The sequence below is a fragment of the Mirounga angustirostris genome, unplaced genomic scaffold (assembly GCF_029215605.1).
Source record: "Mirounga angustirostris isolate CCGP_5_RB_7025 unplaced genomic scaffold, mMirAng1.0.hap1 SCAF_7, whole genome shotgun sequence".
Taxonomy (NCBI): Eukaryota; Metazoa; Chordata; class Mammalia; order Carnivora; family Phocidae; genus Mirounga; species Mirounga angustirostris.
Genome location: NW_026991715.1, coordinates 85,939,645 through 85,963,885, shown reverse-complemented (window position 1 = coordinate 85,963,885; position 24,241 = coordinate 85,939,645). Strand labels below are relative to the sequence as shown.

General features: G+C 35.3%; 1 protein-coding gene across 1 annotated transcript in view; it reads left to right on the top strand.

The window, feature by feature from the left end:
- The window catches only part of PJA2 (praja ring finger ubiquitin ligase 2), a 71,307-nt gene that overhangs the window by 40,313 nt on the left and 6,753 nt on the right, over positions 1 to 24,241 (top strand). Inside the window, exons 6-7 of the mRNA XM_045899777.3 lie at positions 6,728 to 6,913; positions 12,412 to 12,523. Of these exons, the coding sequence (XP_045755733.2) occupies positions 6,728 to 6,913; positions 12,412 to 12,523 (298 nt within the window). The remainder of the gene's footprint in view (positions 1 to 6,727; positions 6,914 to 12,411; positions 12,524 to 24,241) is intronic.

Sequence of the window (24,241 nt, the reverse complement as noted above, 5' to 3'; positions counted from 1 at the left end):
CAGATACGTAATCAGTAGTTTAAAATCTTACTGTGGAGAAAACAACTAATCCAGATGGTTTTAGAGCTAAATTCTCTTAAACTAAACTTTCAGGGATCATGTCACTCCACTCTGCAAGAGAAGAAAAGGAGCTGTTTCTCCAAATCATTCTAAAAGGCCAGTGTAACCCTAATACCAAAAGAGTATGTGAAGGAAAATATAAACCTATGTCTTTCATTGGGCAGGTGGGTGGCTCAGTTGGTTAAGCGTCTGCCTTCAGCTCAGGTCATGATCCCAGGGTCCTGGGTTGGGCTTCTTGCTCAGCAGGAAGCCTGCTTCTTCCTCTCCTGCTCTCCCTGCTTTTATGCTCTCTCTCTCTGTCAAATAGATAAAATCTTCAAATAAAAAAAAGAACTATGTCTTTCATTAAATGCATGTCAGAATCCCAAACAGAATTGGAAATCTGAATTTTTAAGTATATATTTTTTGAAGGTAAAACTCAATTACCAATCTGAGTTAATTCCAGAAGTGTAAAGGTGTTTTAATGTAGAATACCTGTAAATGTCATTCACCACATTAACAGAATACAGGAGAAAATTCATATGATAGATGCTATAGATATAGGAAAAAAATCACTTAGTAATGTTCAATACCTCAACATGATAAAAACTTAGAAACTAGGATCAGAACAGAATTTCTTTGACCTGATAAAAGGTATCTACAAAAAAAAAAAAAATCAGTAGTAATCATTTTCAATAATGAAGAATTAAACCCTCCCCCCTTAAAATCAAGAGCAAGACAAGGGTGCTCATACCACCATTTCAGCAGCCATCATAGTAGAGGTCTTGGTGGGAATGATATGATATGAAAATAATAAAGGACAAAAGACATAAAAAGAAGAGGAACTGAAAATGAAAAGGAAAAACTAGTAGAATATATTTATAGAATATAAATTGTTAATGTGCGGGATATAAAGAACTCCTAGAAATCAGGAAGAAAAACTGACAGTCTGATTGCAAAATACTCAAAATATTGAGCAGATAATTCACCGAAGAGGAAATATTAATGGTGAGTAAAAATATCAAAAGATACTTAGATCATTAGTAATCAAGGGAGTATACATTAAGATCACAAGGAGGTATCATTTTTTACCTACCCATTAGATTAGCAAACACTAGGAAATTTGGTAATATCAGGTGTTTTGGAGGATATAAATGCTTGTTGAGGTGTGAGGTAAGTCACATGCACTGAAATTTGTAATAATTTTAACATTTGCATGGTAGACTAGCAGCTGTATCACTTTTTAAGTGTATACTCTGGAGAAACTTCCCCATGTGGCCCAGGAGTTGTGTACAAGAATTTCGTCACAGTATTTTTCATGAAAGCTATAAAACTGGATATTACCCAAATATTCATAGGAGAAAAGTTAGTGGTATATTCATACATGGAGTATATACAGCAGTGGGAATGCGTCAGCCACACTTATATGCAAAAACATGAATGAATCTTAGAGATATGTTGCTGAATGAAAACAGCTGTTTCTGGAAAAATAATGTGTATGATATCTGTTTCACAGAGCTTAAAAGCAAGCAGAACTTAAATATCTTGTTTAAGTATACAAAACTAGTAAAAATTGTTTCAAAAAACAATGGAATGACAGTGGCATCCAGAGAGTACTTTTCCCTGGAGGGCAAGGCCAAGGGGATAAGATAGGTGTGGTGCATAAGGTGTTTGCTAGTCAGTGATAATATTCTAGTTCCTGGTTTGGGTGGTGGGTTTATGAATGTTAAATAGAATATGCCTTATAACTTAAATAGATGGTATATATTTTACATTTAGGGGGAAAAGGAAATTAAAAAATAAAGGGAATTGAAGGTGAGAGAGTAGAGACAGTCACCATACCTAATTCTTCACAAAGGGAAGGAGCCACAGGTGGATGTTGGGCCTAGGAAAATGTCCTCACCCCCCAAAACTGGAAGCATGATTATTTGCTTATAGAATGTTGCAGAGGAGAATAACTGACTAATAATTAGAGGAAAGATAAAGTGAAGTTCTTGAGAAGATGAGAAGGGTTAGGATCCACATCTAAGGAGAGGGCCTTTAGGAACAGAGACTTCCATTGTAACTAATGGGAAGGTAGTAGGTAGGTACAAGTGTAGGTAAGTCCGTAGGTTCTCCAGTGGGAAGAAAAGATGAGTTGGTGACTTCAGTATTCTTGTTGTTACTAGATATTGAGTGGGGAGGATAGGACGATTGTGAAATTGAAAGAAAGAAGAAAAGGTGGGAAATAGGCTTTCAGAAAGCTAGACAACAAACTTATTAGGTAAACATTGAATAATTGCTGGACAGTATTGAAATTAGTATTTTAAAGTAGTATTTTTGAATTTAAATTAGTATCTCACACTTGTGTATTTTTCTTTTAAGTTTTTCCTGCTGTTTTGGTGACTTTACAAACTTTTTACATAAATATTCTTAAAATGTTTTAATAAAAATTTAATATTTTGCTTTTCCTGTTAACACTGAATTTATTAGAATAAACAGTTCTTCAAATGAGGTGCTGGGTTCCATCTTTTGTGACTGGATGACATGGAACAGGGTACCATTGATTTTATAAACTATAATTCCTTTTGAAGTTTTTTTGACTTTTATCTCAAATTTCACTTACTTTCCTTTGTACTTTAATTCCAAAATAGGGATTTGAAATCTTAAAAAATTTGCTCTACAATTAGAATTATTAAAAATGAGCTTATCCCTCAAGTTTAGCAACTACTTAAACATGTGTCTTGACTTATAAAATGAAAACCAGTTAATTAAATACCAGTTAATTAGGAATGCTTATTATGCTGTCCAGGATTTTATGAAGTTTCTTATAATACAGATTATTTCATGAAAGCCTCAGCCCTTTAAAATTTGGCACTAACCCAAAGGTTGAAATTTTGTGCTGCAAATAATGGATACTCAAATTGCTGATCAGTTAGCTAAAAGAAACCACTCAGAATATAAAATCAGAGTAGTTAGTATTTTAGAGGTTTTATTTGACTTGTCTGACTTTCATTTTCTTCATTTCTCAGAAAATTCTATGACGCATGGTTATATAATAGCATATTCTAAAACTTTTTAATGAAAATTTCTTTAAAATATTCCATATTGGCTTATTAATATATCTTGATAATTTTAATATTGCTATTCACATGTTATTAAATTTAGGTTCTTTTATTGAAGAATGGGGATCTTTAATCATATATCATAAAGGGAACATCAGTCTGTCCATCTGAAGATTTGAGTTAAAGCGTAGCCTGTAGTCAAGAGATTTGATGATGCTGATGGTCTTCTAGGATTTTCACTGGGAGTAGGTTGTGGGGATACATTTTGAAGCATTTTCAGCTTCCTCTCGTGGCAGCAGCATTCATTTCCTCCATGCTGTGCAGGAAGTGCTCAAAAGGAAAGGACAACTTGGCAATTTCCCTTCCCAGTTGAAATACCTGGGACTTCAGTGGTGGATGTGCTAGGCACAGCCTTCCACATCTTCCATCTACTGGAATCCTTTTTTAGAATTGACCATTTGGAGACATGATTAGATAATATGTCTTTTTACATCTCATAAATTACTGTGTAACATGATAATGGCATTTTATTAATTTTTGAATTACCAAAATGAAGAAAGGACATTGAAGGTCTAAATTTTTGTGAATGTGTTACATATGGTATGTCTGGCATGTGTGTAAATGTGTTGTATGTATAAAGAGAGAGAAGACTGAGATATTGCTTTAAATATTTTCAGGGTTTCTGAAGCATTTAAACTTACCTTATATGCTTACATTCCCATGAGGATATTTGTTTTGTTAGCTCACAATATGAAAGATACTTTTGACCCTATTGTTCAGAATCTTTTTTTCTTCTTTTTTTTTGTAAAGAGCAAAATTCCTTTTGTTACAATATCAAGCCAACTTTGGCCCAGCACAGTGCCACTCTTCTAGCCTGGTAAATTATGTGTTAAATGGTATGAAATGATGTGAACTTTAGGTAATTAATTGAAAGTGTATACCATATACTACTTATTTTCTATCTCTATGACTACATTATTATGAGTAATTAAAGACAGAATCAAATGTTAAAGCAAAATATGTAGCCAAGAATTCCTTATATAAAGAGTATTAATGATGTGTTATGAATTATTTATATTCAGAATAATTTATTTTAGTTTTATTCTTTGAATTAAAAAAAATATTTATTTCCTATACTGAATCATTTTCACCAGTATATCTAAGTCTTATGTTCTAAATCTGAGTACAGAGTACTGAGTCATTTTGATGTGTGTATATAATAGGAAAAAGAAAAGCATTTCTTATAGGAGTACATTAGAAATAACAAAAATTTCCAAGGGCTATTCCAGGCTTAATCCCCAAATTATTTGTTTTTTAAGATTGTTTTTCAAGGATTTATTGTTAACATTTGCAACACAAATAGAAAGAGTACCTATTGAGTGCTAAGCACTTATTGCAAAGGGGTGAAGCTACAGTGATGAGAGACAGCACTATATGCCTTTGGAAAGCTCCCAGTGTGGGAGGAGACAGGTGAGTCCCCAGAAAGGTTATAAAACAGTATGGTGAGTGCTTTCATAAAGATATAAGCAAAGAACTGTTGCTTAGGAATTTTTGATCTTGTATTTTAAATCCATTTTGGGTTTTGTTTTTCATTGGACCTAATTATGATGCATGAAAAGAAAATATCCACTATCTTTATATATTAGATATTAAACCTTCAACAAATTAAGCGTGTTTTGTTATGCTAATTTCTCTGATTTTATTAGACGATATTAGATACTGAATCTTATAAACCTGTTATTTCTGAAGTGTTGCTTAGGATCGGAGATTAAAGAAACATTTATGGGTTTAGGTGTATAAAGAGATACTATTTCTGTATCTTTAAAATGTGTTGATTCTTATATGTGGGCATCATCTACATCTCTTTCATAAATGTTTTTATCCCCAAGGTTAAATTTGCACATTAGAATGAATAGAATTCTGATTAGAAGTGCTCTTGAAATATATGTTATTGCATAATATTTTTTCTTCTTAAAATCCAAACTAAAATTCATCTTTGTCAGAGCTATGCTCTAATAATTAACCTCCTTTTGATATACTAAACAGTATTTTCTGTTAAATAAAATAAAAATAAATAAGAAAATTCTACCAGTATAATTTTCTTAGTTATAAATTCATAAAGTACCTTTGGTTCAGTCATTGCAGCCTTGATTTAGTTGCTCATGTATTATAATTAATTCTTCTTAGTTTGATCTTTGTGGCCATACTTCTGGTGTTTTGACTTTTCTTTAATGTATAAGTTGTGTAATTTAACAGTCTTGTCTGTGGCTTCTAGGTTTTACATCATACTTACAATGACACTGAGATTTTTGTAAAAATTTCTCTCATGATTCTCCCAGTACTTTTATTGTTTTAGAAGTGGTGGTGGGGTGCACATGCATTTTTAAAATGTAGACTTGGAATTTGTTAACGGGTAAATAATGACATAGAAATTTAACCTCCTTCCCTCTAGATGAATACTCAGTTGTCCTAATTTCATTTACTGAATAATTCTTTTTTCTGTTGTTTTGAAATGCTGCTTTTTTCTTTTCCTTGTTTGTCTGTCCCTGTTTCTGTGAGCTTATTTTTAGTAGGAGAAAGACTAACATTAAACAAGAAAATGATAAGTAGAAATAAGTAGAAGTAGGTTCTATAATGAAAATAAGCAGAGTTATGTGGTGACTGGACAGCTACTTAAAATGAGTGGTTAAGACAGGCCTTTCTGAGGAGCTAACACTGACTTTGACCTGAATATCAAGGAGAGGGAATAGCTGTGCAAAAATCTGGTGAAAAAACATTTCAAGTAGAGGAAATGGCCCCAAGGTGGAAATGCTCTCCATGTGTTCCAAAGGTAAAAGGAATAATAGGAATAAGGAGAAGAGTGGTGAGAGGTAACAGTTGGAGAAGGCGGCCAAGGAGAAAGCATGTATGGTGTAGGGATTTGTCAGCCAGGCTGAAGAATTGGGACTTTAACTGTGAAGGGAAACTACTCAAGAGCAGTGTTTATTTTATTTTATTTTATTTTATTTTATTTATTTGAAAGCGTACATGACCAGAAGTGAGGATGTGGGGGTGTGGGGAGGGGGAGAGAGAGAGAATCTTAAGCAGGTTCCATGAGGAGCCCATTGTGGGGCTCAGTCTCACAATCCTGAGATCTTGACCTGAGATGAAATCAACAGTCAGACGCTTAACTGACTAAGCCGTGCAGGCACCCTCAAGAGCAGTGTTTAAAAATTAAAATTGTCTGGAAAGAATTTTTCTTATTTTTCTTCTGCACGAAGAGGAAATGTAGAACATAGGTAATTTGTATGTCAAATAAATAGGTCCTTATGGAGGGCACTGGGTGTTATACACAATGAATCATGGAACACTACATCAAAAACTAATGATGTGATGTATGGTGACTAACATAACATAATAAAATAAAATAAAAATAGGTCCTTATGTAATTGGGAGCTATTTCTACATACATATGACCCTATAGCAAATTTGCTTACCTTTTAAATAACTTTATAGTTAAAGACATCAGACTTTTAGAATCCTATAAGTACCAAGAGTTTAGAACTCAATAATCTATTTGCACTAAATAGAACTCTTTTTAGAGAATAATTTTGTGATGTGTTTTAAAATAATATTTTTTTCTTCCCTTAAAATGTTTGTATTAGGGAACAGACATCCTTGGAAGAGGGAGAAATTCCTTGGTTACAGTACAATGAAGTCAATGAAAGCAGCAGTGATGAGGGAAATGAGCCTGCCAATGAATTTGCACAGCCAGAAGCTTTCATGCTGGATGGTAACAATAACCTTGAGGATGACTCCAGTGTGAGTGAAGACTTGGATGTGGACTGGAGGTATGTAACACAGTGTTATGACCATGGTTAATTGTTCATTGAGTAGAATTTGTTCATGATTCTAAATTTTGAAAACTGTCTCTCGGATCTCTCAGAAGTGTTCTCATTTGCCCATCTGTCAGTCTTCCTCTTCAGAGCTCATTCTGGATGCCACTTCCTACATAGATTCCCTCCTACTACTCCAGGCAGTGACCTCTTTTCCTCTTTGACCTTTGGCTCTCGTGAAGCCCACCGTATATCCTAGTTATTTATAAACTCATGGTTTGAGGTTTCCAACTTTTAAATTTAGCTATATATGCTAAGTATAGCCCTTCATATAATCTTTCAAAAAAAAAAAGAGTCCTTAATAAATCTACTTGAAGAATTTCAAAACCTGTGATTAAATCAGAAGAATCTTAAGAATATAGTTATCCTTCTCTGAATGCAAAATACGGAAAATATAATTGTACCTTCCCAGAAATGCTGACAGTATTCAGTTTACTTTATGCTGACAAAGAATAATGAATTTCAAATAAAAGAAGCCTATAAATTAAGTGGATTATAGAGTTGTTATGTCTCGTGATATAATGGTCAGAATTTAATTGTTTTGGTTTATAGTTAGATTTATCTTTCAGATGTATAGCAGACCTCTGGAAGCAGCTAGTTAACTGAGATGTAGAGAGGATATATGGTCCAACTGATCTCTTCTTGTTACTTTTTCTGGAGAAAATATGGCTTGGTACTATTTGTTTCTGTATCTACATAGATGTATTTTTAAGAATTTGTTTTGTTTTTCTAGTTAAAATTCCATTACAGAAAATTTAGAAGAATAAAGATAAGAAAAACTTACTCATATCCCCTGATAACTGCAGATTTCTGGAACTTACGTTTTTGAGTTCTCCTTTGTATCTTTTCTGTCTCTTTCTGTGTGTGTAGCTACTTCTTTGTGCTTCTCCACATTGTTCCAGATATGAAACTCAGCATCTCCTTGAAATCCTCTTTACCGTTCCCTATTCTCACTTCCCAAGAGGAAAAAAGTTGTATGTGCAAAGCAGACTTTAAATTGACCATTTTGTGGAAGTAGGAAGTGGTGTTTCATCACAGCCACACAAACAGTCTGCAATTCCATCTTAAACATTGCTGGCTCCAAAACCCTTGTTCTGGTTTCCCAAACTTTTTGGAAAAGCAGTGGCTCCCCTGGTCCTGGTCTTGCTGATCTTGGTGCTCCTATCTCTTCTCTCCTCTGTCTGCCTGTTACCCTCTTTCTGAACTCCCTGTTATGCTGCTGTCTTCTGTCTCCATTATGCAAAGTCATTCCTCATAATGCTCAGCAAATGACAGAATTGTCAATTTAGTTAGCATCATCTGTGCATGTTGGGAGGCAGTTATAGTTTAATATGAAGAAATATTTTCTTTTGCACATTTTCAAACTTTTATGAAAATAATTTTTTACAGCTCCATTATGTAGATGCTCTAGTCTATAGTTGCACTAAAATTTAATTGATCATTTCCCCATTGAAATAGTGCAGTGAACCTTTCTGCTCATATAACTTGTTCTGTACTTCAGGTTATGTCCTTAGGGCGTTTAATAGAGGTGACATTATTGACATAAGTGGTATTTATTAAGATCTTGATATATATTTCTAAATAACTTTCAAAAAAGGTTGTACCACATAAAAATTTGAAATAATTGTGGTCTTTCTTGAATATAATTTTTAAACTTGAAAACTTTATTTTTGGTTCTAATTCATTGATGATCTCTCTGGACATGGCTGTTGTGTTAAGATTTGAGAGATGTTGCTGATTGTTCCCAAATTTGGGAAGCGTCAAAGTAGTTTTTTTTTTAATACGGAAAGCATTTTAGCGTTGAACTTTAAGACAAAATTTTGAAGGTTACTATTTTGAATTTTCTGTAGATATGGCATCACCTCATTATTTGCTTATGTGGTACTATATTAATTTATGCGGCAGTCGCTACAGGTTGATAAAGTAAAAATATGATTTGATTTTCAGATTAAAATAACGTCATTTTGACAGCTAAAAAGCCATGGCAAACGGCAGCAATTCTTATCTCTAAAACCAAAATTTAACATTTTTTTGTTGTTGTTTCACCACAACTTAAAAAAAGTTGAAGCTTTTTGATTTTTTATTTTAGTTTAAAAGAAAAAAATTCTCTATCAAAGTTTATTTATTTGTTTTTGGGATGATGTCACAGAAGTGTTGTAGAATACCCAGAGAGTATTTTATAAACTAGTGTTGTGGGAGTTGATTTTGGATTTAGACAAATCCCAACTGTACCATTTATTTATTTTTTGGTAAGTACTTGACCTCTCTATTTTCCTGTAAGAAACTGGGGTTATAATTATTAACCTAATATGATTGTGGGAAATTAATTCCCTGTGGATATGACCATGAATTTTTTAAACAAGTTTGAAATTACTTCAAACGTACAGAAAAGTGGCAAAAATAATACAAAGAATTTTCATATATTCTTCACTAATATTTCCTAGATGTTAACATTTACCACATTTGTATTATCATTCTCTCTTTCCTTTGTTTTTCTATATTTATGGTATTTTTTTTCCCCACCATTTATGAGTATGTTGCAAACAAGGTGCCTCGTTACCCATAGTCTAGAATGAAGTCCTGAAGAACAAGAACATTTTCTTATATAAGAAAGTAAAATCTTCAAAATCAGGAAGTTAACACTGATAACAATACTATTCTCTAATCTACAGACATTATTCAAATGTCTATAGTTGTCCTACTAATGAATGCCATTAGAGAATTTTTTTCTAGTCCAACTGAGACCACTCATTGTTCTTGCTTAACATGTTTCTTTAATCACTTTTAATCTGGAACATTTCCTCAGTTTTTGTCTTTCATAACCTTGGCATTTTTGAAAAATAGAGGCCATTTATTTTGTAGAATGTCTCTTAGTTTAGATTTGATGTTATGATTAGATTCGAGTTACAGATTTTCAGCAGGAACACATAGAAATGATATTTTGTTTTTCTTAGTTCATATCAGAAGGCACATAATGCCAAATTGTCCCATTACTGGTGATTTTAATTCTGATCAATTGGTTAAGGTGTTATCTTTCAGATTTCTTCACTATACAGTTGCCATATTTTTAGACAAATAATAAGCATCTAGTGGGAAAATACTTTGAGACTATGTAAATAACCTGTTTCTTCTCAAACTATCAAACTTCCATCTACTAGTTTTAGTATCATTAGTGATTTTTTTTGTCTGAAACACATTACCATGGTGATTGCCAGATGGATGATACTAGAATTTTTAATATTAGCTGGTTATTTTGCAGTGACCAAATTTACAAGCAGATACTCTGCTTTGAATGTCTAGCTTAGTTTAGTCTAGAGAAGAAAAGAATTAGGAGATGGTTGACTCTAACCATTTGAAGTTTTGTGGACATAGTTTGTGTTGCTTCAGCAGGCAGAACTAGAGCACTTACTTCACGTAAGTCAGACTTCTGACAGGGCTCTTCCACACTGGCAGGTACCATCCCAGAAAGCAGTGTCTCTTCCACATGGAGGAACTGGTTCTGTTTCTTGAATGCCTGCTCTGGTGCCATCTCTGTGCCAGGCATGTGTAGGCATCATGCATCGACTCGTTTAATTTTTTTTTTTTTTTAAGATTTTATTTATTCATTTGAGACACAGAGATACGGAGAGAGAGAGAGCATGAGCAGGGGGGAGACAGAGGGAGAGGGAGAAGCAGGCTCCCTGCTGAGCAGAAAGCCTGATGCGGGGCTCGATCCCAGGACCCTGGAATCATGACCTGAGCCGAAGGCAGACGCCTAACCATCTGAGCCACCTAGGCGCCCCTAATTTGTTTTATAGATGAAGAAACAGAGTAACGGTTAAATACATTTTTCACATTGTTTAACTATGACTCAGTTAAATGTGGAGTTAAATCCCTGTTTTATGACTCCGGGGCTCTTCCTCTTTGCACTGTATCTCACTGCTAGGTGAAGGAGTTCTAGTGTTGCAAGGGAGGTTGGATTCACTAATTTGTAGTTTAAATTTTAATTTTAAAATCTGTGGTTAGGGCGCCTGGGTGGCTCAGTTGGTTAAGCGACCGCCTTCGGCTCAGGTCACGATCCTGGAGTTCCGGGATCGAGTCCCGCATCGGGCTCCCTGCTCGGCAGGGAGTCTGCTTCTCCCTCTGACCCTCCTCCCTCTCGTGCTCTCTGTCTCTCATTCTCTCTCTTGCAAATAAATAAAATCTTTAAAAATAAATAAATAAATAAATAAATAAATAAATAAATAAATAAATAAAATCTGTGGTTATATGAGAATGTTCCTTTGTACTATGTGGTGTCTGCTAATTGTTACATACTACTGAGCTTTATCTTCCTAAGAATACTTTTGTATATTTTGGCAATAGATTTGTAATTTTAATGATGGCACAAAAGTTGACATCAAAATTGTTTTGAGCTAGTTTGTATAACCGGATGTTCCTGACTGTACTCGACTTCTCATAGGAACACAGAAGTCAACAGAAATTTGCCTTTAGTTAGACAAAATAAGCTCAGTTTTGGAGATACTGGTTTTGAGGTGGTGAGAGTTAATCGAGGTAAAGTGCCCCACAGAAAACTAAAAATGTAGGTCAAGAGCTGAAGAATGTTTGGAATTAGGTGGAGGTTTAGGAATTAACTTACAGAGAGGATAACTGAGGAAATGGACTTGAATATAATTTCCAAGGAGGCAAGATTAGAAAGAAGAGGACTGAGGACATACTATGGTTTCCGAATTTTGAAGTATGTGGTTATTTCCAAGACTAGAGGAAAATGAGGAATCTATGGCTGTCTAGGGGTGGAGGAAGGAGATTAGGACCAGACTAAAACTTATTTTCTTCCAGAGATTACAGTCCTTTAGTAAAAAATAATAATAATAATAATAAAAATGAATAGTTAAGAGCTAAATATTTTTCAATCTGAATAATGATGGAGGAGGCCTACTTCTCAAGAGAATAGAAAGACTTGAGAAAATAAAATATTTTTAGAGCCTAAGTAATTAAGCAGTACAAAAGGTGAGAGAAGAAAAAGAGGCTTTGACTAATGGTAGAATTGAAATAAATGCAGTAATTGTCTTTACCATGTTCTCATGTAAATTTGGGTTGGCACTCAAACGAACAGAAGGGGAAATATATGGGAAAGAATTAGGAGGGAAAAAGTACTACCTTTATCCCAGCCCTAAGTAATCCCCAGAGTTAGAACTAGAATCATAAGAATTTTCCTATAAATGTGTCGTGAGTATGGCAGCTTACTGGGCGAGGTAGTGGTATCCTAATTCCTTATGGTTAGTATTTCACTTTTCTGTTGTGTTCTTCCTGCCCCTCACCACACAAGATTTATATTAAAATATTTTATCATTAAAATATTTAACATTTTCTGCTTGTACTGTATTTATTGGCTTATTGGTAATTGCTAATATAATTATGTCTTCATAAAGATTTCCCAAATCATGGTTGTTGTGGTTTTTTTTTTTCCTCAGCCTGTTTGACGGCTTTGCAGATGGACTAGGAGTTGCTGAAGCGATTTCTTATGTGGATCCTCAGTTCCTCACCTACATGGCACTGGAAGAACGCTTAGCCCAGGCTATGGAGGTATTTTAGTGACTCTCTCTAATGCCCATATATATAAGTTGGTGGGATGCAAAATTATAAAAATTAAAGGTTTTTTTAACTGCTTTTAAGAAGAGTGAATAATTTTTCATCAATAACATTTACTGAATAGTGATTTGCCACTAGTATATGTATATAAATTATTCTAGACGTTCTGCCAATTTGCCTAGAATTTGCAGTATTTCCTAGTTAGTGCGGAATAGAAAATGTTTTGCTTACATTTAGAAAATGCACTTTTCCTTTATTGAAATATCTGGGTCTGTAAATCTGAGTATTTTTTATATACACACACAGGTGTATTTATGAAATGAAATTGAAGATCTCTAAGGATGTATTACAAATCACTTTTCTTTTTTTTTTGTCCTCATGGCTTCTAAATACTACCTTGCTGCTTAACGAAGTTAGATATTTTACTCCCATTATCTCCATATACATATACTTAAATAAGTGTGGCATGAAGTTTTGTCTTGCCTTCTTTTCCTTATTTGACTAAAACACAAGTGCTTACTTGTATTTGCCTAAGGTCAGAAGTCCAAACTTTTCATGTTTGAGAACTTCCACCGCACTAGTGGATTTCATTATTAGACGTCTTTTCTTGAAGTTATATTTCTTTTTTTTTTTTTTTAAGATTTTATTTATTTATTTGACAGAGAGAGACACAGTGAGAGAGGGAACACAAGCAGGGAGAGTGGGGGAGGGAGAAGCAGGCTTCCCGCGGAGCAGGGAGCCCGATGCGGGGCTCGATCCCAGGACCCTGGGATCATGACCTGAGCCGAAGGCAGACACTTGACGACTGAGCCACCCAGGTGCCCCTCTTGAAGTTATATTTCTGAAATGATTTCCAAAGTAGAAAAATAACTGAATGAGTCAAAAGTAAGAGAACAAAAATGAATTACATGTGTGTAATCTTCCATGGAGAACATTGATCAGTTACATGCTTTGTTTGGTTTATCTTTTTTTTAAAGTAACCACAGCAGGAATTACTGTGTACTAGGAGAAAAGTCAGAAAGAACATCATAAGACAATACACTTATGACTTTTCCCAGATTATTCCTTGCCTTACTAAATTCTGACACATGAAATAGTGGCACAGTGTGATAGCTTGTATCAGACATATAATATATAAAGATGAAGGATCACTAACTTCCTTGAGTTCAATTAAATTTTAAGTGACCACAATGGAATATATACATCCTAGAGTCTGGTTTCACAGTGCTTACACAGTTTTTCCCATTAGTATGCTAGTGGTTTATGATCTCCTACAGTATAGAGAGATCTTTAAAAAGAAATTTTGAGAATTAAAATAGAAGTTTCATTATTTGTTACCAGTAGGAAATGTGACATTTGATTGGCTTCTAGCAGAAAGATTGGTCGGGTGGGTGGGGTATGTCATACCGTGTAAAGGCACTAGCAGAGCGGGCAAAACTTACAGTCCCCACAGTGTTGGCTGCTGCTCTTCGGGAACCCAGTGACAGGTCATTCTGACCCATCTATCCTCCTCCATCTGACTAATGGGCTGCTAAGTGTCTCCCTTCACTACAGCTTAGCAGCTTCCTCAGATTTAGTGCTCTGCTTTATTTTATTTGAATTCAGTTGACAATCGGTACAGTTCCATCTTCTTATCACTCTCTAGAAATCTACTTTTCTGTGTCTAGTATTCAGTTATTCAATCATTTTGAAAAATGAAGCTGAAATAATTTATAATATTTGACAACGTTCTTGAAATGAAACAAAAAACTAATAAGACAAACTGTGTGCTTTTGTTTGTTTTTTTTCTCAAGCAGCTTGATCTCTTCGCAGCACTGGTTGTTTTCATTTCTGTTATTTTCCTAATACCAGACTGATCTGTTTTTCCAGATAGAGGCTTTTGGTGAAAATATTGACAATAAACATTTGCCTCATATCTTGTTTCAAATTTGAATACGAACAGGACAAAATATTTAAGATCTTTAACTGTTTGATACAATGATAATAAAGCTTTTTACTCCAAACCAGTTTTGAAAAAAATACTTCCCTTTGCACATTTATGTTGACATCTAAAATTTTTTAGCATAAACCCTAAACAATATTGTTTACCCTATCATACCTCTTTGCAATAAAAACATGTTCAAGAATTTAAATATAGGGGCGCCTGGGTGGCTCAGATGGTTAAGCGTTTGCCTTCAGCTCAGGTCATGATCCTGGGGTCCTGGGATCGAGCCCCACATCGGGCTCCTGGCTCAGCAAGGAGCCTGCTTCTCCCTCTCCCTCTGCCTCTCTCCCTGCTCATGCTCTCTCTCTCTCTCTCTGTATTTTTGTGTCTCAAATGAATAAATAAAAATCTTAAAAAAAAAAAAAAGCATTTAAATATAAAAAAATTGACTTAGAGTTAAAATTGTTTGTAGCAACCAGTTAATAAAAACAAATTTATTAATGTTGATAAATATTGAAACATAAAGTAAAATTTGACCAGAAATGTATTTCTTAATGAGATAGAGGGAGACTTTTTTCCTTCCTTATTATGTTTATGAGTGAATTCTATTTATTCCTAAAATGAGATATAGCTCAACATCAGTTTTGTTTTTCATCTTTATGAATGTAAGCTTGAGAAACCTTGTTCACATAATAAATTGATGGGGATAGAAGGAGTTTATCATAGCAATGTTACTTAGTTTTTCTGAGATATTTGCCAAAATCACATCAACTTGACAGATTGTCTAGATCCTCCAATTTTTTTTGAAAGCAGATGACTGGAACCTACCTACAAAAATGTTATTCAGTCATTACTTCAGTTTGACCCCAGTATTTCAGATTGTCCATTTGATTGGGTAAGAAGTATGCTTTTATTTATAAAGTGAGGAAAAGGTTAATATAAAAAGGAATATGGTAACTGAGAACCAGCATGGTACTTTGATGCAGGTACATTCTTAGGCAGATCAGTTTGAGGAAAGGTTATAAAAGAAAGTTAACTGGATTGAAATTGAGTCTCTTAAGACTCTCCATGCCCATGGACCTCTGGAAAGTCTTTACACACTTACAGAGCACCTCATATACACTGGGTTATCGGCTTTAGGAAAGTAGTACATGAGGTAAGAGCATGTGCTTTTGAGTTAGATAGATTCATTTAGGCTCTGTGACCTTGCACCGTTCATTTAACCTCCTTAAGTTTCAGGTCCTTATCTACAAATTGGGAATAATAAAATTTACCTTATGGATCATTGTGACATTATGTTAAAGCACTTAGTAACATAGCTGGTGCAGTGTAAGCTCTCAATAAATGGCTGTATTGAAAGGTCAGATCAGTCAAACAGGTGGTAATCATCTAGCAAATCTGGTTCAGTGATATTCAAAATCAGTGTGAAATCACTTGTTATAAATCTTCATTCTTAAACTAAATTGTGTTTTATTCTTTAAAAACTAAATTTTGTACTGACAAAAGATTATGCTACTTTAAACCTAAGTATATTCCAGTTGTGCTATTTAGTCCATCTTGTTGTCTTTCTAACACTTGGACTAACTTATGAAAATATATTATACTGCCTGAGGTATAGATAGATTTTTGTATTTTTATGGATTTTCATAGCAGTGTTTTTAAATCAGTCTCTCTTACTCTTGTTGCTTATAAGTGACTCCACATCACCTTAAGTATTTGTCAGTACCAAGCCAATAAATTATTTTTACATATGTGAAATTCCAGGTATGTATTAGCACTGCAAATGTGCAGATAATCATCAGAAAGGAATAATGAACCTATTGAGACAAACATGTATCAAAGCGTAAGTATCCTACCAAAAATGGAACTTGCTATAAATAGTATCCCCCCCCTTTTTTTAATGTGTGGTATTAGATGAATTCTTACAGTCTGTCTTGAGAAGTACACAGGGAATCGGAGGAGATTCGTGATTATAGTTATATGAGAAAGAAGGGACATTTTCTGTTTCCTGATGGGAAAGTTTAAAGAATTGTTAACTATAATTGGGGGATTAGAGTAACAAGGATTTACTTAGGAATAAAGATATTTCTAAAGAATATAGAAAAAGCACATATAAGGAATGGCCACCACATGTCAGGCTCAGATCGCCTAAGAAAGAATCCCCACTCCACTCCAGGGCTGGGATTCACACTTTGATGGAGATGGCACAGCTGTGGCTTGCTGAGTGGCAGAGAAGTCACTGTAGTGCTACACTGGCAGAACTTGCTGGAAATCAGCCCTGGGGTGCTGCCGGGGAAAGTTATTTATAGGGAGATGTCTAACTGGAAGCACTGTGCTGCAGAATTGTCCAGGGTGGATGCTGGGGAAGCTACTGGCCACTGAGCGCTGCTGGCAGCATGCATTACAAGAGCTCGATGCTGGAGAAGCTGTGGGTATTGCAGAAATCTGCTGCTGGAGAAAACCACGCATGCCATGGAAGCCTATGTCAAGCAGGCACACTGGGATGAGAAGCAAAGCCGTTTTCCTTCTGCAGTGTCTCTGCAGCGTCTTCGATGAACAAAGTTTAATTAATGCTGTGACAGCTATCAGAGGAAAATACTTAAATAGCCCAAATCCATTTTCACAGAGCTGGCAAAAACAGTGAATTTGGATTTGAGGAGCAGTAATTGATAACTGGAGAACCAATTGGAACTGGATCCCATATACACCTTTCTACACACATTTGAACTCCCTTCAACAGCAATGCGACTATTCCACCTAATGAGATATAGATAGCTATTCTTAAAATGAAGTTTTCACCCTTTCTCAAGAATGAGCAGATGAACAGACTCCCAAGGGTCATTATATCCATCACTAAATATTAATTACTCTACAAATTCAGTCAGGCACACTGAATATTCTCTTACATAAAGATTAAATTGTAAAGTTAACTGCTATATGAAATAAAAATGGGAAGGAGAGAGAAAAAGAAAATGGTTAGCAGATACAAGTAAACACATAACAAGCAGATAGAAAATATGCAAAACCTCCCAGTCCTTGTTTTTATATTTGGTCACAGGCTATAATTGATAGCTGTGGTTTCCTTCTTCGGGAACCCATTCCATGTTTTCTGTGCCTTTGGCAAGAATCTCAGCTGGTTAGGATTCTTTACTTGGTGGAGTGACCCGAACCTACATTCCTGAAGAGTATGTGTTCTCAATCATCCTGCCCTTTTTTTTGGATGTTGTCATTTTCTGATAACTTCACTGTTGGGCATAGATGTAATACGAGATGTACACTCCAAGCGAGATTATCACAGGATTCTCAAGTTGAGGAAAGCTGGTCTGTGGAGGGTACATAGAAGCACTACTGAAAAAAGGAGGCTCTGAGTGACTTGGGTATTCAAAATAGTCTGTTTCCTCTGAGTCCAACCAGATGTTCCCATTTTAAGTATCAGAATCCTGATTGAACCAATCAGTGACACAAGTTTTGAGAAACTTGACAAGACAGAATTAAACTCTCCTTTTCATTTAGCAGTTCACACAATTATATTTTGTGTTTGATTTTCAGAGATAAGATGTTCTAGGGCTGTCATGGAAACTGTGGTTCTTACATAGTACCTGGCTCTGAGAGTTGATGGGCCCGGGTTTGTCTTTTTACCTTCGGATGTGAGCCTGGGCACTCTAAAGGATTCCATCCCACATTAGATTTTATAGTCGTCATTATTGCCATAAGGTCAAGTGCAGCAGGCACCTGGGCTCCCAAGACACATGTATTAGTTTGCACTTCATTGCAATGGATCGCAGTGGTAGTTTGATTGTGATTAATGTGATTATTTGTAATCAGGCTTTGGATTGATAACATTCCATTCCTGTTGGCCAGGAGCAGGAATAGCAGCTTTACAGAATAATCTTAGGACTGAGGTAGAGCACACACACCCCACCCCAGCCTCCGCCCCGGGCTGAGATCCAGACTGTTGGGGAGGGCACAGCCATGGCTCTTGGAGAAGTGCTTGTGCGACTCTGCTGGCAGAACTTGCTGGAAATCTGCCCTCTGGAGTGCTAGAGAAACTTTATAGGGAGGTGACTAACTGGAAGCACACCGCTGCAAAGCCACCCAAGATAGGTGCCAGGGGAAGCTGCTGGCCACCTTACACTGCATTGGTCAGGCTCTGGAGAAATGGCATGTGCTTTTGGAGCCAGGCGCTGGAGAAGCCACTCACACTAGAGGAGCCTCGTGCTGGAGAGGTCATCTGTGATGCAGAAGCCCACGATAGGGAACCCTTAACAATGCTACTAGGGCCTGGCCAGCAAGCCCACTAGAACCAAGAAGCAAAGTCCTTCTGTGAGAGCTCTCTAGAGCCCTCTACTGACAAAACCTAAGGTCATGCTGGCCAACAAGAGAAGAATATTCAAAAGGCCCAGATCTGTTTTAACAGAACAGAAATGAAAGGTGAATTTGGAGCTATGAGTCAGTAATTCCTTTTCTGGCACACCGTTTTTCTTTTTGCAGTCTCTGCAAATTCAGAGTCAAATTGGTGTTCAGTATTATTAACTATATTAACTAACTCTTATGATGAACCTTTTTTGCTTTCTCCTTTTTTAGTTCTGACTTTGCTTAGGCCTTGGCCCTGGCCTCTATTGTAAGTCATCTCAAATCCTTTTTGGAAAGACAGAATTCATTGTGCGATTATCTGGGCTAAATCCTGAAGAGTATACCAAAGGTTATGTCTGCCATCCAAGAGAGGGCAATATTAACCGTCAGGCAGAATCCTCCTCCTACATGAGAGGCCCAGTTTGCTTTTTATTGTGGTAACATACACATAATGTAAAATTTATCCCTCTAACCATTATTGAGTGTACAGTTAAGTAGCGTTAAGTACATAGTAAACAGTAACTCCCTACTCCCTCCTCTCCCCAACCCACGGCAGCCACCATTCTACTTTACGTCTCTGTGAGTTTTACTACTTTAGGTTCCTCATTTAAGTGGAATCATACTGTATTTATTCTTCTGTGACTAGTTCATTTCACTTAGCATATGCCTTAGAGGTTCATCTGTATTGTGGCATGTGTCAGAATTTCCTATTGAAAGCTGAATAATATTTCATTGTATGTATATATCACATTTTTCTCAGCTTTATTGAGGTATAAGTGACATATAACATTGTGTAAGTTTAAGGTATACAGAGTGTTGGTTTGATACACTTACATAGACCAAAATGATTATCACTTTAGGGTTAGTTAACACCTCCATCACCTCACATAATTTCCATTTCTTGTGGTAAGAACATTTAAGACTTTTACTCTCAGAAACTTTCAGGTATATAATACAGTATTGTTAATTATATCATCATGTTATACATTAGATCCCCAGAATTTATTCATCCTATAACTGGAAGTGTGTACCCTTTGGCCACCATCTCCCCGCTTTCCCTATTCCTCACCATTCTGCTCTCTGTTTCTGTGAGTTCAGGTTTTTCAGATTCCACATGTAAGTTATATGATACGGTACTTACGTTCTCTGACTTACTTCACTTAGGATTTTTTTTTTCCTTTCTTATGGCTGAATAATATTCCAGTGTGTATATATAGGTACCTCATCTTTATCCATTCATCCGTTGATGGACACTTAGGTTGTTTATCTTGGCTATTGTGAATAATACTGCAGTGAACATAAGAGTGCAGATACCTCTTCAAGATCCTGATTTCATTTTCTTTAGGTATATACTCAGAAGTGAAATTGTTGGATCATATGGTAGTCCTATTAACTTTTGGAGGAACTTTTATACTGTTGTCTGTACCAGTTTACATTCCCACCAACAGTCCCCAAGGGGTTCCCTTATCTCCACATCTCTGCCAACACTTGACTATTTCTTCTCTTTTTGGTGATAGCCATTGTAACAGTTGTGAAGTGATACCTCATTGTGATTTTGATTTGCATTTCTTTGATGATTAGTGATGTTGAGCATCTTTTCGTGTACTTATTCATTTGTATGTCTTTGGGAAAATGTTCATTTCCTCTACCCATTTTTAAATTTCTTTTTTTTTTTTTTTACTGAGTTGTATGAGTTCCTTATATGTTTCAGATATCAACGCCTTATCAGATATATGATTTGCAAATATTTTCCTGCACTCTAGTTTAGCTTTTCATTTTGTTAATGGTTTCTTTTGTCATGCAGAGCTTTTTAATTTAATGTAGTCCACTTATTTTTGTTATTGTTGCTGTGATTTTGTTGTCATACCCAAAAAATCATTGGCAAGCTCGGTGTCAAGCACCAGTGTTTTCTTCTAGAAATTTTATGGTTTCAGATCTTATGTTTAAGTCCTTAATCCATTTGGAGTTAATTTTTGTGAGTGGTGTTAAGGTAGAGGTCCAGTTTCATGCATGCAGTTACCCTTCTGCATGTGATTATCCGGTTTTTCTAGTATCATTTATTGAAGACAGTATCCTTTCCCAGTGAATATTCCTGGCTCCCTTGTCAAAAATGTTAATTGTCCATATATGCCAGGATTTATTTCTGGGTTCTTGATTCTGTTCCACTGGTCTGTGTGTCTGTTTTTATGCCAGTACCATATTGTTTTTTATTACTACAGTTTTGTAGCACAGTTTGAAATCAGAAAGTGATGCTTCCAGCTTTGTTCTTTGCTTTGGCCATTCAGGGTCTTTAGTGGTTCCATACAGATTTTAGGATTTTTTTCTATTTCTGTGAAAAATGCCATTGAAATTTTGATAGGAATTGCATTAAGTCTGTAGATTGCTTTGGGTAGTATGGACATTTTAATTTTTCCAGTTCCTTAATATGGAATATCTTTCCATTATATCTTCAGTCTCCTACATCTTTCAATTTTCAGTAAACAGAATCTTTCACCTTCTTGGTTAAGTTTATTCCTAAGTATTTTATTGCTTTTGATGCATTGTGATTGGAATTGTTTTCTTTATCTCTTTTTCGGATACTTCATTGTTAATGTGTAGAAACACAACTGATTCCTATATCTTGATTTTGTACCATACAGCTTCCCTGAATTTGTTGATTAGTCCTAACAGCTTTTTGGTGGAGTCCTTAGGATTTTCTGTATAAAAGATGACATCTGCAGACAAATACACCTTTCCAATTTGGATGCTTTTTATTCCTTTTCTTGCCTGATTGCTCTGGCTAGGACTTTCAGTACTGTGTTGAATAGGAGTGGTGAGAGTGGGCGTTCTTGATCTTAAAAGCTTTCAGCCTCTCACTGTTGCTTATGATATTAGCTCTGGTCTTGTCATATATGGGTACTTAATTATGTTGAGGTACATTTCTTCTATACCTAATTTGTTGAGAGCTTTTATCATGAAAGAAGGATGTTTTGTCAAATGTTTTTTTCTGTATATATTAAGATGATCATATTTTTATCTCTTATTCTATAAATGTGGTATATCACATTTATTGATTTGCATATGTTGCAGCCATTCTTGCATCCAGGGATAAATCCCACTTAATTGTGGTGTATGATCCTTTTCATGTGCTGTTGAGTTCAGCTTGCTAGTATTTAGTTGAGGATTTTTTTTTTTTTTTAAGATTTTATTTATTTATTTGAGACAGAATGAGAGAGAGAGAGAGCACATGAGAGGGGGGAGGGTCAGAGGGAGAAGCAGACTCCCTGCAGAGCAGGGAGCCCGATGCGGGACTCGATCCAGGGACTCCAGGATCATGACCTGAGCCGAAAGCAGTCGCTTAACCAACTGAGCCACCCAGGCGCCCTAGTTGAGGACTTTTACATCTATGTTCATCAGGGTTATTGGGCTGTAATTTTCTTTCTTATGTCCTAATCTGACTTTGGCATCAAGATAATGCTGGCTTCAAAAAATGAGTTTGAGACCTTGGAAAGGATTGGCTTTAATTCTTTAAATGTTCGATAGGATTTTCCAGGGAAACCATCTGATCCTGGGCTTTTCTTTGTTGGGAAATTTTTGAGTACTGATTGAATAGTCTTACTTATGTTAGTCTGTTCAGATTTTCTATTTCTTCTTGATGTCAGCATGTTGTGTATGTTTCTAGGAGTCTATCCATTTCTTGTGGGTTATCCAATCTGTTGGTGTATAATTATTCATGGTAGTCTCCTATGATCCTTTATTTTTGTAGTGTCAGTTGTAAGTCCTCTTCTTTCATTTCTCATTTTATTTGAGTCTTTTCTTCTTTTTTAGTCTAACTAAAAGATTTATCATTTTGGTGTTGTTTTTTTTCCAAAAAACCAGCTCTTAGTTTTGATATTTTATATTATTTTTCTGATGTCTATTTCATTTATTTCTGCTCTAGTATTTGTTATTTCTTTCTGCCAACTTTGACTTTGTTTTTCTTCTTTTTCTATTTCCTTAAAGTGTAAAGTTAGGTTGTTTATTTGAGATCTTTTTTTTTTTTTTTAATGTAGGCATTTATTACTATAAACTTCCCTCTCAGAACTGCTTTTGCTTCATCCTATACGTTTTGACATGTTTCCATTTGCTTTTGTTTCAAGATATTTTTTTATTTCTTCTTTTACCCATTGGTTGTTCGGGAGTGTGTTGTTTAATTTTCACATATTTATAAATTTTCCCATTTTCTTTCTATTGTTGATTTTTTTGTTTCTTGCCATTTTGGTCAGAAAGAGAGTTGGTATGATTTCAGTCTTCTTAAATTTGCTAAGACTTGTTTTGTAACCTGTCATATGATCTATCCTAGAGAATATTTTGTGTGCGCTGGAGTAGAATGTGTAGTCTGTTGCTATTATATGGAATTTTCTGTATATTCTTAGATCTGTTTTATCTAAAGTATACTTCAGGTCTGATGTTTTCTTTTTCATTTTCTATCTGGGTGATCCATTCTTTAAAGTGAGGTATTAAAGTCCCCTACTATTATTTATTGTTGTATAATCTCACTTCAGATCTGCTTTTATTTGCTTAATATACTTAGGTTCTCTAATGTTGGGTGCATGTTTATTTGTCATTACTATATCCTCTTGATGAATTGACCCTTTATCATTAAAAAATAACCTTCTTTGTCACTTGTTACCACTTTTGGCCTGAAGTCTATTTTTTCTGATACAAGTGTAGCTACCCCTGCTCTCTTTGGTTTCCATTTGCATGGAATTTCTTTTTCCATCCCTTTACTTTGAGCCTGTGTGTCCTTAAAGCTGAAGTGGGTCTCTTGTAGGCAGCATATAGTTGGGTCTTGCTTTTTCAGTCCAGCCAGCCACTCTGTGCCTTTTGCCTAGAGAATTTGGTACATTTACATTTACAATAATTATTAATAAGTAAGGACTTAACTAATACCATCTTATTAATTGTTGTCTAGCTCTTTTGTAGTTCTCTTTTTCCTTTCTCCCTCTCTTGCTGCCTTCTTTTGTGACTCGATTTTCCATAGTGGTATTGTTTGATTTCCTTCTCTTTATCGTTTGTGAATCTAACATAGATTTGTGCTTTGTGGTTACAGTGAGGCTTGCATAAAATATCTTAACACTGTATTTTATACTGATAACAACTAATATTACATACAAAAACTCTGTTCTTATTCCTCCCTTTTATATTTTTGTTGTTATAGTTTACCTCTTTTTATATTGTATACCATTAACAAGTTATTGTAGCTATAGTGATAACTCTTGTCCTTTAACCTTTATACTAGTATAAAGCAGTTGACACATTACCACATTATAGTGTCATAATACTCTGAATTTGACTATATACTTTACCAACCTCATTTTGTTTATCCATTCATCTGTTGATGGGTATTTGGGTTTCTCCCTTTCAGGTCCCATGAATACAGGTCCCACCTATAGTTCTAATTTAATTGTAGCCGG